The sequence below is a fragment of the Penicillium oxalicum genome, chromosome V, assembly GCF_001723175.1.
Source record: "Penicillium oxalicum strain HP7-1 chromosome V, whole genome shotgun sequence".
In the NCBI taxonomy this organism is placed as follows: Eukaryota; Fungi; Ascomycota; class Eurotiomycetes; order Eurotiales; family Aspergillaceae; genus Penicillium; species Penicillium oxalicum.
Window position 1 is genome coordinate 1313179 of NC_064654.1, and position 16059 is coordinate 1329237.

At 45.1% G+C, this 16059-nt stretch overlaps 2 protein-coding genes across 2 annotated transcripts; both read right to left on the bottom strand.

Annotated features, from left to right (window-relative positions):
- Positions 1-2966: 2966 nt before the first annotated feature.
- POX_e06550 (uncharacterized protein) lies at positions 2967-3703 on the bottom strand (the record flags this gene model as incomplete). Its single annotated transcript, XM_050115370.1, has 2 exons — positions 2967-3452; positions 3689-3703. The coding sequence occupies 2 exons, from the start codon at positions 3701-3703 to the stop codon at positions 2967-2969; spliced, it is 501 nt and encodes a 166-aa protein (XP_049967830.1).
- Positions 3704-8932: 5229 nt separating this feature from the next.
- Positions 8933-12793, bottom strand: POX_e06552 (uncharacterized protein; the record flags this gene model as incomplete). The annotated part of the gene is made up of 4 exons (XM_050115371.1): positions 8933-9994; positions 10053-10494; positions 11246-11663; positions 11716-12793. 4 exons carry the CDS (start codon positions 12791-12793, stop codon positions 8933-8935), a joined length of 3000 nt encoding a protein of 999 aa, XP_049967831.1.
- Between the last annotated feature and the right edge of the window lie 3266 nt (positions 12794-16059).

Consider the following 16059-nt stretch of genomic DNA (forward strand, 5'->3'; position numbering starts at 1 on the left):
ATAATACTAGTAGAGTGCGTAGTTAGTGCTCTTAGGGACGTAAATTAGTCACCTAAGTCGTTCGACTACCTAAAGATCCCTTCAGAGACTAAGACCATCCTCTTATTATTAGCGAAAACCCGCCTAGGGATAATACCGACGGTACCGTTCGATAATATTATCAATAGAAAGGGCCAAGGATTTAATATTCTACTAAAGTATATCGGCAAAGCGTCTATACTATTAAGACTTTCAACCTAACTCGTGCTAGTAGTCTACCAGGAGTCGGAAAGACTTTCACGGTTAAGGCAACCTCGGAGTATTTCAAGCTCCCCCTCTACTCGGTATAAACTATCTAGCTCGGCTAATTTTGGCGTTACTGATTTTTTTAGATATCCGTAGGCGAACTTATTATCGACCACGGAGACTCTAATACGCTTAAGTAGCAGCTTAAAATAGTATTCAAGATCGCTAAACACTTTAATACCGTGCTTCTCTTAGATAAGGCAGACGCATTCATAGAGCAGCGTATATCTTACCACGATACCTATAATCGCCTTATAACTATTTTCCTCCGAAAGCTAGAATATTATCAAGGAATTCTTTTCTTAACTTCAAATCGGGGTATCTAGTTTAATAACGCAATTCTCAGCCGGATCTATTTAATTATTAAGTATAAGAATTTAACAAGAGAGTTCCGCAGAGATCTCTAGTTAACTTTTCTGTCTAAGGTATATACGATACAAGGACCTACTATTATTAAGGAGCACGAACTCCGACGATTAGAGTCTTTAGCTCTGAATAGACGAGAGGTAGGTATCCGAGCGCTATACTAAACATCTTACTTACTAACTAATCATAAACTAGATCAAAAACATCGTAGTAATTACACACGCTCTCGCTAAGGCTAACGTTAACCAGGTAAACTACAAATACTTAGAGTTAGCCGCCGAATCAAATAAGAAATTTTCAAAGGAGTTTAGCAGAGAGAGGCCTACCGATAGAATATATATCTAATAGTATACCTTGGAAAGTGGATACTCTCGTTCCTTAAGGTTGTCGAGCGGTTAGGCGCTTATCGGAATATTTTCGGTTAGCACACGACAGTCTATTATCGGTCCTGAAGCTTCATAGTTGTATCAAGGTTTTCATATGATTTATTACCTCACACAAAAGTCAAGTACGAGAGCCAGAATTGGACGATCAGTTCGTTATTGTCAACACAATAGAAGCGTCTATAGTATCTCTTAAGGCAACGTAGGTGGAGTAAGGAAACGGGCATCGAGGATCGATAAAAGGTCGAAGTCCTAGTTAATTCACACGGATGATGCCTGAAAGTGCTTCATGCTTCATTATTATATATACTTGAATCGCTAATCCAATAAATTAAGCATATTGCTTTACGTTACACAAAGACGTTTTAGATCTCTCGTCTCCGGTAGATATAGTTATCGTTTTACCGCTCGTGATCGCTACAAAGTCGGCCGACATTTTAATATATATCGGTGAAAGTCGATAATCAATGCCCGACCAAGTTCTTTATTCCAAAGAACATTGTTACGCCGTAAATCTTCGTGAATAATTCCTAGGGCTTTGATTTCTTTGTTTGATCTGCGAATTTCCTAGTAGAGCCACGGCGTTAGCTCTATCGATACTATATTTTCTCCCTCCTAGCCTATCACAAGCATATAACAAATCTCTCTAGCTCTATAAAGAAAATAGATTTTCGCTAAGTCGATTGTGCTAAGGAAAACAGGCATAGCAGACCCTTAGGCCTTCCGCAGAATTTAGTATACCTACGCTTCGCGGGAGACTTCTTTCCATAGCCCCGATATAGTTCCTTTTCTAATAATAGTATAGCCATATTCAACACAAGTAAGTTTGAATAGCGCACTATATACCCCGCAACCGCCTAGGGGTGTGTATCGGTTAATATTTTCGTCTAATTACGCGTTAAGTAAACGTACTAAATCTTTTGAGGTAATCGGATATTAGGAATCGTCTTTGCTTCGACGATAGAGCATTATATTCGGACAGCAGTCGTCTAGAAGACCGCCAGACTACAACCCGAGTAGGTATCGCTAGGTGCAAAATTATGTATCGCGGTAGCGGGACTAGCTATCTAGGCCTTTATTATTATTTATATCTCTTTGTCGAGCCACGCGTTAAGCAGATAGAGAAGACGGAACTTAGCTAAAGGTTCGTTTGCGGCGTGTTACTAGTTTCGAATCGGGGTCTGGTGATTGTAACGACCGTGAGCGATACCTTATATCGGATAGGGCATAGCTAACTCGAGATCTAGTAGAAACTTGACGAGCTATTAATTCAGGGGGATCTGGCGGAGATGACGATGGTTTATAAGTCGAACCGGAATCTGGGCTTAGAAATTCTGGGGCGGTACTGTCGGAGTTGAGAGGTAGTTGCCGAAATTCGTCTTCGGGAATATAAGAGCGAGTATAATCGAAACTAGTCTTCTATATTAGAATGTCTAGTCGTACGGAATTCCTCCACTCCTGACCTCGTATAGGCGAGTAGAATACCATCAGACACAAATATAGTATTCTTGTAACAGAAGTATTTACAAAGGTAGCTTCTATTTCTATATTCACTTTACTATTAGGATTATATAGAAAGTAGTAGAGTATGCTAGGATTATTTTGTGGAATATAGAGGAGAACTCGAGCAATCCCGTTAGTCACGTAGGAAAATTCGAGCCCTTCTTGAATCATTATATGATACTCTTGAATAATAGCAGAACAGACAAGGCGCTCTGTATTGTACCGTAACTTTGCGTCCTTATCCGTAGGTATTTTATTCGACTTGACCATCTCCTTCTATAAGTCTATCGGTCGAAGGCCTGTCCGAAGGGTTGCTATAGGAAGCTTGTGAGGTAGCTTATACTCGACAGTCGTAAGGAGAGTGGTGGTGTGCCTATCGACACGGCGGATACAGAATTAATTAGGCCTTGGATAGTGTACACTTGACGGTTAGCTTATATCTGCTTCAATAGTATCGTAATTGTTTAAGGAATTTGTATGATTGCTAAACTGGATGCTATCGCCTAGGCCAAACTCTTCACGAGCCGCGGGTATCTTGCACAATTCTGTTATAATATTATTAACGTGCTCTTCTATAGCGAACCGCTCGTAAGCCTCGAGTTCTTGCTCGCTGCTAATAGGATTGCGATTCAGGCGCCGGCCTAACCCTTCTAGCTTATGTGAAGATGTAAACAGACGCGGCGCCTCTTCTGGCGTCGGCTGGAGATAGCCGTGGACGGATCCGTAAAGCTCCGACTGTTGCGCTGGGTAGTCGGTCCAATGTTCTAGCCGTATCGGGTAGTATTTGCCGGTGGGTGGAGGTACTTTCCTACTAGTCGAGCGAGATGGTGTCTCGACTCTTAGCGGTCGGGAGAGCAGGTTGTGGGAATGGCGCAAGAACTCTACGAAAGTGGTTGGTCGGGTGCGCTCTTTCTCCTGCAGATAAAGAGATTTGTAATCTGGGGAGCTGTTGTCAGCTATCGACAGTTGGAAAGGGGGAGCAATAGTTTGTGATGACTATGATAGGTCCCGGCCGGGTTGGATCCAAGAGGCTGAAGGGCAACTGATCACGGCTCCCGGCAGAGGTATTTTTCCGGGAAATGGCTCCTATAAAAGTGGGTTGGGTTCTTGAATCATATCAACTCGTGTGGTGGGGTTTTGTCGCCCCATACCGCCTTGATGATCATTTCGACAAATCTATCCACCGTGTTATGCTCAGAAGCAAAGACGCTCTCTCTTCCTCTTTACAGTGCTCTGCCGCTTCTCGGAGCTCTTGTTGCTCCTTAAGCTGACGTGTAGCTTGGCGATTGTTTCTTCTATTCCTTATCGAAAGTAGTATTTAGCAGGTGATCGAGTGACGCAAAAGCGAAGTCAATATAGTAGGGAGCCCGTCTGTGGATGTTTACTAGCTTACCCTAACTCAGAACACAGGTCACTCGACTGATGCCTCAGGCACTAACACGCTTTCCTTCTGTGCTGACTTCAGAACCAACTGGTTCCAAAATATATATTAACTCGATGGTTTCGGGCTACTAGACTGGCCTTGTCAGTACTTCTTCTAACTATTCAATAAGTACAATCGCCGTGTAGAGAATTATTATCTCAATTGCATTACTCGTAAGGCCCCGCCTACCGTCGTCTAATCAAAACCGCCCGCTGTATAGGACACGTTGGGTGATCTCGCTGTGAGCAAGACGTACACGAAGCTACTAGTTAGCGAAAGTTCTTTTGGAATAGAGAGAATAGACTTACACCTCTCGTTGTCCGTCTGTTTTGCGAAACAGGTTCTATGTGCTCTCTCTCGTCTTCAGAGGTTAGTCTTCGTACAGTCCTTCGCCAAGGGATCTGATGGAAGCGTAAACGGATGTACCTGCCTTATCTGGGTAAGTCCACTGTAAGGAATAGGCTCTATGCGCGAGGTAAACTGGATTGCCTTCCCTGGCAGGATCTATAACAATCATTAGCTCTACGTCTGACGAGGTATTTATAGGTGCAAGGCTTGCTTGATCCTGATGGTCTCTGACTGTATCATCAGTTTTGGGCATGTTGATGGAAAAGTTGAAACTTGACGGGTAGAGTCGAGTATCGCCGCAGAAAAAATCAATAAGGCCGGGGATATAAATGCATAATTAAAGCCACAGGCAGGTATCTTACCTATAACGGATCATATGTCTTATCTTTTGACATGCCGACTTCAACGCTCTGTTTCGCCAAACTGAACTAGTAGTCGAGTGGGCCTGCGTTAGCGGCTATGTGCTCTCTACCAGAGCAGCCCTTTTGGATTGGCCGTTATGGCAGACAGCACAGTCATGTTGTTCAATATTCAAGCCCTTATTTTTGATGAGGGCATACCATTGACACGCTCACAAGGCCTCATCATTCAGCCCCCAAGGACGACGAGTTTCCCGAAAAGGTTTAATCGGCCTCTGGACTCACAGAGATGTGTTGACTTTATTATGACGTAATCTACTCACTAACGACTTCTGCGCCCGTCAGGACGACTTCTATAGGTCATGTAGTAGCTCCTGATAACAACTCAAAGTCCTGTATAATCCTGTATATTGCACTATGGGTTTCTCGGATCTTGAAGTTGTGATGAAAAGTCTTCTCGAGGACGGAAAATATGCAGACATGACAATATCTTGTCAAGAACATGATTTTAAATGCCACCGTGCCATTATCTGCTCTCAGTCACCCTTTTTTGATGCTGCTCTAATCGACGGATTCAAAGGTTCAAAGTGAGTGGAATTATGGATTTGCCTGTTAGATTCATAATCATGCTTCTAACAGATACGATAAGGAAGAAAAGTCATCACAAGTTAACCTACCGCGCGATGATGTTGATACCATAGCCCGCGTCTTGTCATTCTGCTATCTCCAAGACTATGGTCAAGAAGATGACTTTAAGAATTTACAATCGGACAAAATAGCACGTAATCATCTTGGAGTATATTTAGCCGCAGATAAGTTCGGTGTTTTTCCTCTCCGAGAACTCGCGAGTAGCCGGATCGTCGATTGGGCGAAATCTAATTGGAGCTCGGGGTGTTTCCCGGGCACTGTCCAAGATATATGGCGTAATGCTCCGCCTCATGAGAACGGACTCCGCGATGCAATCGTGGAAGTTGTTTCAACTAATATTCAGCATTTCCTAACACAGGACGATGGAAATGAAGTTCTTCTTGAAAATTGCGATTTTATGATTGCAGTCTTGGAACGGGTGGCTGCGAATTACGCTGAAGTGAGGGAACAGAATAACAAGCTCGTCGAGCAGAATAATGCTCGAGTAGTGCGACGGGGTTTAACTCCGTTAAAATAGCGAACTGCAGGATTCCTGGTCCGGGAATATTAATGATGATGGAATAGTTTCGCTCTATGCGGTTGTTTCCAGGACTAGCGTTTGCTGTTTGCCCTTTCTTGCTCTTACGGCCATACCTTGCTCTCGTTCTTCCTGTTAGGTATCGAGCACGATCTGTTTTCCCCTGCTTTGCTTCCTTGCGCTTAGATTCTCTCAAATAAGATCAATGGGATCGGCCGGGATCATTCTTGGAGAATTGAAGCCTAAGCATTTTTGCTTCGACTAGATACCATCCCCTAATTATCTTTGCGTCGCGGCAGTTGCTTATAACAAACTACGGGCTTACTTAAAAGAATAGCAAAAGGAGAACACGGAAATCGTGAACCTGTGACGCCGCCATTGTTTCTTTATTTAGAACCACTGGGGAATAGCGATCCTAGACACTCCACTCAATCTGGGAAGGACCTGCGGCTTCCTCTGGGAACTATACCAGAAGTTCTAGGAGCAAAGAAGCTGGGGTTTGTTGGCGCCGCTGTGTCTGGTTATATGGTTCGAGCTTCGCCCTCTCTCGCAACGCCGCATCGTTTCTACCTATGATAGAAGGCCCCGAATCGATCCTGGATCTCGTACGTCCCTCTAACGTATCCAGTGCCTTTTGAACCTCTTCCGCCGGAGAAGGTCGCGCTGCTGTTTCTGTCGCTTCGTCCTCTTGTTCGCTTGCATGCTCTTCCATGTTGGCATCTTCCAGGGACTGGCGGTACGTACATGGTAGCGCATGCAGAACAACTTATACCTGCATTCCTGCATTTCCCCTCTTTTTGCCGCCCAAAGAACTTGAAAGACATGGCACACACTCCGCTGCTTTGAAAATTTCTTAAATTGGCCTGGCTTTCCTCGTTTCCACTTTCCTTCTCTCCATACTGCAAGGACCGACGAAAATGGCAAAGAAGAGATCCAAGCAGCGTCGAAACCAAGAGGAACCCGCGAGTCCGATGTCTGTCCAGGTATCTCCGAAGATCGATTATGTCCAGCCATTGTCATCGTGAGTGCTATTGGTCCATTAAAATTAATTATATCTGACTTTTTATAGACCGTACGAAGCCCCAGTCGTGACCGCCACGATCGGGAATAAGAAATATTGCATTCCGGGATATTATCTTCGGAAATGCCCACAATTTGAGCAGCAGTCGTTTTTGTATTCATACATTACCCTGCCTGATGTTCACGAGGATGTCGGCCATACCTTTGTGCATTTCCTATATTCAGGATACTACGAGACGATAAACTCGTCAGTCGAGGACGGCACATCTAGTGTAGTAAGAGAGTATAAGAGAAGTGTCCTAGTTTACCAGGCATCCAGGACATACCAGCTTCCTGCTCTTGAAGCCTTTGCTAGAGATTACATAGAACGGTTCGGCGAAGAAATATCTATAACTGATATACTACGGACTACGAAGGAGGTTTTTTCAAAACTTCCCAACGATGAAACCTAGCTTCCGAAGTATATCGAAAGAAACCTCCGACAGTCGTTAAGGTCTAGCAAGTCAGAATTCGATCTGGATAAACTTTACAATGCCCTCGGTCAGGATCATTATTTCGATAATACTGTGACGAAAATAATACTCGATATACTCCTTCATTCCCAGGAAATCACCTATTAGGACAGGAAGAGCCCCTGCAAACAGATGCACAGTCATAGGAACGGAGAGGGAAACGCATCAATAGACGAATCAGTGGACAAGATAACTAATGGGCGATATACAGAAGAGTCGACTAATGGAAATCCCGCTTCTGTGGAGGCTGTGGCTACCGATTGGCCTGATGCTGCCGATTGGCCTGTTACTGCCGATTAGCCTGTTGCTGCCGATGAGCCTGTTGCTACCGATGAGCCTGTTACTACCGATGAGCCTGTTGCTACTAAGGATTCCCCGGATAAATTCCGTCCGACGAAAGTTTCGCTTGAGGATGTAGCTCTATACCAGAACTGGAAGAGCATATCCTCAAAGAAGAGGGCTAAACGAACACGAACTCTTGTAGCAAGGGGTCTTCCAATCCCAGGGAAAGATGGCATAGTTTCCATCTTCGTGGTATAAAGTTTTCTGCTTTGAATATTTTTAGTGTTCTTCATATTTATTGTATTCTGCCGAAATTAAATCTCTTAGTTCACCTGACCCATGTCTGTTAGCCATTCTCCTGCGAGTAGCGCCTTTGTTTGCCACAATGCTTGATATTTGCTTGCCTTGGTGTAGGTGACTGAGATAGAATTACACATAGCGAATTTCGGTCAAAGACCACATTGTCTTTCCTGCTAATAATAGGTTATAGTATGTGTCCTTCAGCAGATCGAGATACCTCAAATACAGATTCCATGTTCTGGCCCAGTCTAAAACTTAGTGATATTGCTATTCTAGGAACAACCTAGAATATATGATTAGTCCTTTGCCACACCTTTCTCTGCTTCTAGGCGGCACAAGTCCCCGACCATTTCACTCGAAAGTTCCAGAAGGTTACCTTTGCGCAGCGACCAGCACCAGGCACGCATCCCTCGTCTCCAGCATCGATATTCAGCTAGGAGTCCTCATCTTACCTAGCTAGCAAGCGATAAGTGGGGGAGATACAATATGGAGGGCCCCATATAGCTTACCTGGTTTCCCTGAACGAGAGGAAGCTCCTCACAATCCCACAGGATATATATGGGAACCCTCCCAGGAATAAATATTCTACCCGCAGCATCACAAATTACCTTCAGGGGTCGTGTAAATCCTTCTAAAAGCATTAGGATGGTAGCTAAAAGTGGATGGCGTAAACCGGGGTTCTCTGTTCTCCAGCGGTCCGTGCATTTCCTAATTTCCCTCTCCCCCACGCCCCGGGTTTATCACCGATTTTTTTCACTCCAGATTGAAAATTAGGCCACAACCTGTTTATAACGCCCTGAAGAGAAGGACCGGAACAAACTAAACAACAACAGAAGTAGCGGGCAGGGCTGTGGAAGAACAGACTTGATCGAGGTAGGGTTTGAATCAAAGCTATCAATAGAATGAAGCCTTCGATTTAAAAATTTACAGGAGATCGAACCAATAAAGCAAAGAACGGCTCAACATCTTTCTTCCCTCTGAATCCATTACTGTCCACCTTTCCTGAATCCCCTTTCTGCGCCGGCTACTAACTTATGCAAAAGGTATTGTTCCTTTCGCGGAGCAGCTCTAATCATCTCTTCAAACGGTCTAATCGGCCGGAGAGCTCGAACTGTCACCCTCCACATCAAGAACAGCTTTTCTCCTTTCCGCTCACTAAGGAGCTCCCAGTCTAGGCGAACATTAGAATCTTCGCCAGGGCGCGATACGCTCATCAGATTGAGTGCCCCAGTCACTGTGGAATAGTCCAACCAGAGATTTTCTTCGGGGCCAGGCACACTATATGTGACGTTGCAGGGTGCTAAGTAGCGAATCATCCCAGCAAAAACCCCAAGAAAATCTCCTTCCTGTACTGAAATGATAGGACAAACAAAAAAGAAGTTGTTGCCTTTCGGGAGTATGGTGACAAATATAGACTTGTTTCTCATCATGTCTGCCCCTGAATGTAAGTCAAGAAACCCACCAAACTGTGCGAAAGATGGCTCATGTGGCCCACTCGATTGGAAAGCGATAGCTTCCTCACCAGAGAGCCACGGATTACTCGCACTGCTCCACGCAACATCGGGAATTTTCAATCGCTCCGCCACATTAGGCTCCCTGAGCCATAGTCTTCCCGTGAGATCGCCCATGCTCTCTTGAGTTACCCGGCTTTCCAGCTGTTTTATCTGCAAACCGTACATATCTTCCCAGCACCGAACCATTTGAATCAGGGATCCCCCATCTTCTGATGAGTAGCTCTTGCAAAAACGATCAAACTCCTTCGTACGGTACAGGAGAATTTGTTCAACGCCTGTTTTCCGCATCTCAGAAAGCCTCTTCCAGAAGAGGCGGCACTGTCGCTGGTTAGCCAGGCTGAGGCCATAACCCGCTTCTCTCATGAAGCGCTCGGTCGCAACCTTCTCAGCCATTGTGAACTCATCGAGAGGCCCTTTAGGGGTTGGCAGACTCTTCGGATCGAGGAGGTCTGCACCTTTCTTTATAATCTCCCAATACGCGGTTTCGTTGTACCGAGTTTGGATGTTCTTGCTGGCTGAAAATGCGATTTCTTGCTGGATCGCTTGGATAGCATCAGAGTAGTCTAGCTGGACAATTTCATCGACGAATGACCTTTGTTGTCATAGTAGTCTGTGCAGATCGTTGCCCGTATCTTCCAAGCCGATCGTTCAGCCGCACGCAATTGATGAGTATATTCTCCAGGATAGTATCTGGGGCCCTGTCCAGAACCTTTTCTAGCCCTTTGGTGTTCATAGGGATGACTAGCTGGTTGGAGAGGGCCTTATGCTGAAGGCATGTGGTAATTTCCACCAGTTTCTCACTCGTTGATGGTTGCGTGGTAGGAGTACCGCCTTCCTCAGTTACCACAGCGTCTTTTTCCTTCTGCATATTATCATTCACCACATGGCCACCCTTAGTTTTATCTTTGTGTCTCCTTTTCTTCTTCGTAGATGACCCATCTAGCCCTGCGTAGCCTGGCCTGCTTCGTTTATCTTGTGTCGACAAGAATCGATATGACCCACGCTTTTCATTCGCCGCTTCGTCAGGAGTCGGGCTGTGTCGGGGTGTAAGTACCGGCAGTGGATCTGTAAGTCCTACCTGCAGCCTTTGATCATGAACTTCAATGCGTCAGTATACAAAATTTCCAAGCCGCGCTTCAAAAGCTCACCAAAATTCGAAATGGCAAGTATATGATGTTTGATAGGCTCATCGTTACAGTCACCGATCCCACAAACCACTAACAGTTCATGAATCTTCCCTGCGGTCAGAGATTGAAGGACTCCTTCCATGTTTATCTTAGGCAGTAGAAGTCAAGAAAAGAGAAATTTGGGGGGGGGGAAGGGGATAGACTATTCTTTTGCACAGGCCGCACTAATCCCGAAACAGGTAGGATTGGGGCCTAGAACCTGCCTCCTAAAGTGGGACCGAAGTAAATGGAAGTTTCGTTGACCAAAAAGCAGACCTAAGGGCTGAATACAGTAGTTTTCGAAATCAGTTTGACCCCACACTCTTTTGACTTGATTCCCGGAAAATGCATCCGAAATACGCTAATCCTGTTTAGTGTCACCGCTCTATTAGTTGGGCAGAAAGGCGGTGGTAATGATTATACTTATCCCAGAACGTATTGTAATAAATATGTAATGCTACATCGAATCCTCTAGAACTGATTGGTAGATCCGGCGATCTGGCAAGGTCAACTTCCCACTTTTCGCCTTCCAACCACCGGTCCAAGGTCAATGACCCCGAATGCATCAGAAAAAAAAAGCTCTTCGCGATTAATCAGTCTCAAAAATGTGCCCACTCACAACGGAAAGCTTTCAGTATCTTCTCTCCGTCGAACCTCTAGCTGTGCAACGGGGTCAACACTTGCATATACCCCAAACTGTAAAGGCGTGGAAAGATAACCCTCCTTTAACCGGATGTCGTACTTGAACAGAATGTGGGCTAAACATATCTTCAACTCGGTACTCGCGAAGAACCGGCCAGGGCAAATATGTCTACCACCTCCAAAGACATTCTGCTCTCGACTCGACTGCACAAATTGACTCGCTTTATCTCCCGTATGACGCCGCTTCACGAAACGATACCCATCGTACACGTCAGGGTTATTGTGAACTTCTGGGCTCCACATATCGCTTGAGTCGACCATTATATGAGAACCTTTTGGTATCATCGTTCCATCCGGGAGCGTGGTATCACGAATCACTTTACGTTCCAACCCCACTAAATTCGTTAGTGAGATTTAATACATTAGCTGTGGATCCTGGGAATTTACCTGAAATAGGAATCTGTCTTTGGGACTCCTTCATCACGCTGTCCAGTAATTCCATCTTTTGCAGGCCAGTCTGGCAAAATCCATAATCAGATATTGACTGCTTGATTTCCTGTCTCAGCGGTGCGGCAAGCTCGGGATGTTTGGCAATGTCGATAAGAATCTGCCTGAGGAGTTCGCTGGTTGTAAAAAGTGCTGCCATGGCCAAAGCGAGTTGAATGTCGCCAGCCGGTAGCTTGTTGCTTGATATATTCAAGGTCCAGGAAAGAACATCGTTGTACCGTGGTGCCGTTCGTCCTTGACGTTGTGCCGCTTCTGCTTCTTCAGCCCTTCTGTTGACCACATCACGTATCATCACGCGAGCTCTCCGGACAAGAGCACGGCATGCTGAGGTGTGCGGCAGAAACCATTGCACGATCGGCCGGAAAGGCGCTCGCCACGCATGAAGCTCACCCACCGCAGTGAAAAATTCTCGTACATAGGTCTGGACAAGAGCCTGCCATTCTGGGTCGTTGGCCTTCTCGGGTCCCACAAATACCGACGCCGCTGCCAGTGAGATGATCCCGGTAGTGTCTTTATCCCAATCAATTGTATGCCAGGACTCGCTTTTCCCCCAGTGATGCTGCAAAGCCGCCGCAACATGCTGATTAATTGTTGACAAAATTTCCTCGTTCTGGGACAATTTAGTTCGCAGCAAGTCAATCAACATCCTGTCGGGGCTATGAGCTGCATATTGAGCTTCGAATCCCGGGAATTGTGCAAAATATTCCTCTCTGACAAGCTCTTGGTGATCAAGGTCTCTGTTTGTCTTGACCCAATCACTGAGAGCTGAAGGCAAGACGATTTTTATCCCATTAGGCACAAGTAGAGTGATTGGCCCGTTGTACTTGGCGAAACCCTCGGCAATCAGTTGTTTAGCATTTTTGATGTACTCTTGATACGCCTTCCGGCGAAATATGTCGCCGGGATAGTCGTTGACGACTGGGAATATTGGTCGCTGCCTTGGGATCAGACAATAGAAACCGACAACGATCGCAATGAAGGTCCATGCGAAAACGCTAGAGAAGAGTTCGATAATCATGGTCACAGCTCAATTCAAGAATGTGAGCTGCAAGGAAATGCAAATTTTGTTAGACACATTAGGGATCTGTTCCGAACTATAAACCCTTCAAGGTGCTGCGCGATCTCATGACGCATAATGTGTCTTGATGAATCATGCGTTACCGCGCCCCGTAGTCCCCACATCCCCTAGTCTCATCCAATGATGTCGCGCCTAAAGAAAAAACTAATGATTCTCATTCCGTAATACTGTTGTATTATCTGAGATTTTTGGGGCAATTTAGCTAATGGAGTGCCCGATAAGAGAGGCAGTGTGGCGGATACTGATGATGGTCAGCGTGCTACATTCGGCCTCTTTGGGCCATTTCAGATTTGGTGAAGAATTCCCCCTATCATAACCGGGTTAGAACAAGCTTTGATGGCGAGAGTCCTGCGACATGACTTCGGGACTAAAGGAGGGTAAGCAGGAAGGCGCTAGGAATAGGACAAGGAGAGAGTTAGCGTCCGTATGCTAAATTCATGTAAAATACATCTCATTTGGTGCCGAGAACGTATTGTAAAATACAGGAGCTATTATAGAAAGCGGTCTAGATCAAAATGCTTAGAGTACTATCCAATAAGAACTCGCATGTTCCGGATTTATTTTCCGTGAATCAAGTCTAAAGAGTGTGGGGTCAAACTGAATTTGAAAACTTCTGTAAAAACTCTCTCTTGAGATACAGGATAAAAGTATTTCTTCGCTGGAGCCTTGCGCGTTGATTCTATGTAGGCCCATGTTGATGGCGTATTGCTGTTACTCAGAAACCAAACCCCCACCTGTAGAATAACTCCTCCAATCAGTATCAGGAACTTTGAAAGGTTCAACTGGTTAGTATCATGTTGGTGTCAGTCCAGTCACATTTGAAGGACACTCTCCAAAATCCTAAGATCCTGAGCCAGTCAGACCGCGCGCCATCATGTTCTTGAGTTTGAGGTAATGTTGAAGTGCCTTACAGTGGTTCTCGAAATTGGTTTGATCAGTACACTACTACACACTGAGAGACTCTCTCGGTTCCACCATCAAGGACTTAGCGTAGATCACTTTGTAATATGCCCTAGCAAGTACAGTGACTATCAACGTGGACCCCACTAGATTCAAAGCTTGTGATGTAATCTTTCGGAGGGAGGTATACAATACCATACGGAGTATAGTGGGTGTTCAAAAGTTTGAAACATCCTCCCCGCTTTTCACACCGCTCACACCGCCTAGATCTCGCTGGCTGCGTAACTCGCTAATGCGCCTTAGGATTCTGATAAAACAATTTGGAAAAAGATTATCAGGCTTCACCAACTTCCTCCCTGTGTTTCTGGTTTCTAGATCATGAAAAACTCAGTATATATTTGTGCTGAGTTGACCAGTAGAAAAGCCCTGGCATGGCAGAAAGGAACAGGGTGTTTTAAACATTTGGAAACCCACTGTACAGTGACTACGCACAAGTCCAGACTCCCCTAATTCTGCCAGTCAGACCCCCACCAATCAGAGACCGAGAATACTGGGCGGTAAGGCTACTTCATTACCTACAATATCTTCATTACCTACAGTAGATCCTAAGAGCGTCAATGAGGACAGAAGTCTGCTCTTCAGTTTAAATCTTCGAATTGAATTTTCAACTGCTGCTTCACCATCCACCATTCTCCTGTCCGGTTCGCCTTCCCCTTGAAGACTCAGCTCCTGTGCCCTATCTCGACACAATGTACGGAGTACGGAGTTACTGCGTAAATAACATTTGGCAGAATCTTAGTGATACACTAGGGACGCTAACATTATCATAGAAGCAGACCGCCGTCCCACGTTCTGGCTGGGTCTAGAACAAGGCCTTAGCGTTGCTATTCTCCGAACAAAATGGGGCGTATGATTGGTCTTTTGCCACACCCCTCTCCACTTGCATATGGTTCTGTGCCAATTCACTCGAAAGTTCCAGAAGGTTACCTTACACAGCGACCCACACAAGGACGCATCCCTAGTAATTCCAGCGAAGACAGGCTGAACATCCAACATACCTAATTCGGCCTAGGGGCACTGTGAGCGATACCAAGAGAGACGTAATCACTTCACCAGTTCAAAGAAACCTTTATATTTATTTTCTAGAGGAAGCACTGTTTAACTAAAAGGAACTAAAAGAGTACATTCGATGAAAGTAACTGGGGAGAAGGGACACACTACGGAGTCGTGGTATATGAGAGCACAAAACCAGCTCTTCGTGGTCCCTAGTGTCCGACTGGATGATGCCAACCTCGGAAGTATAGGAGTGCCATAGAATCATCGTTATGCCCTTGTATAGACCACAGCCCTTGTGATTTGGTCCTGTCAGGAGCGGGAGATTAGTAAGTTCGAGTTTCTCCGGTCTATCCCGAGGGCCCGGAATGGGTCGGCGTAGCCCTTTCATGGAGGATGAAACAATTTTTCACCTGAGACCTGGGGGGTGAGAAACTCTTAGGAAATGCACGGACCTTGGACTTTGGGTGGAGAATAGCTCGTCGGTTAGCCAATAATTTCAACCCTTTCGTACTTCAACCAAGTTGCGCACCACGTTTAAGCAACATTTCAACGCATAATGAATTGAAGTTGAAGGGTGTGATCCATACTATCACCGCCCAGGAGTATTTCCCCCGCGTTTGACCATCACCATTGAACTCCACGTTAAATGGTGAGCTAATTACGTTCTCATACGATTATATCATTTTAATTACGTTTGGATTTGCCTATTTTCGATGGTTATTTTGAAGTGACTGACGCCCTGTTCTGATTTTTAAATTTTGAACGACCTTTTTGTTCAATACGTACTGTTTAGTTCTAGCTGCAATAATGACCATTTGAATGCTGTCTCAACGTCTTGACTTTTCTCCGTTCAAATATTGAATATATCCAGTAAGTTGGCTTGCTACAGACAAAACGGGAAATTTTTCAAATTAATTTTGATCAACTTAATAAAAGCCGTAAAAACCCTCCTATATTCAAGAAAGGGGGAAAACTAATCAGGTGCCCCGGGTTGAGCAAGATACAAATATATTTTTAAAAATTGATTATTTACCCTGTTCATAAAAAATGCGATGGTATTGTTCAATATGAAGATTGAATTATGAGCTGTGGACCTCAAAGCACTGAGGGGCCGAAGCAACCACAACCACCAACAGCATGGTTCTTTGCGATCAATTGCACATTGTTACTTGGATGTTACTACCAAGGGAAAGTAGGCCGGAGTTTGGAACCAAAGTCATAGCAATCAATGCCTCAGGTAAAGAATCCGT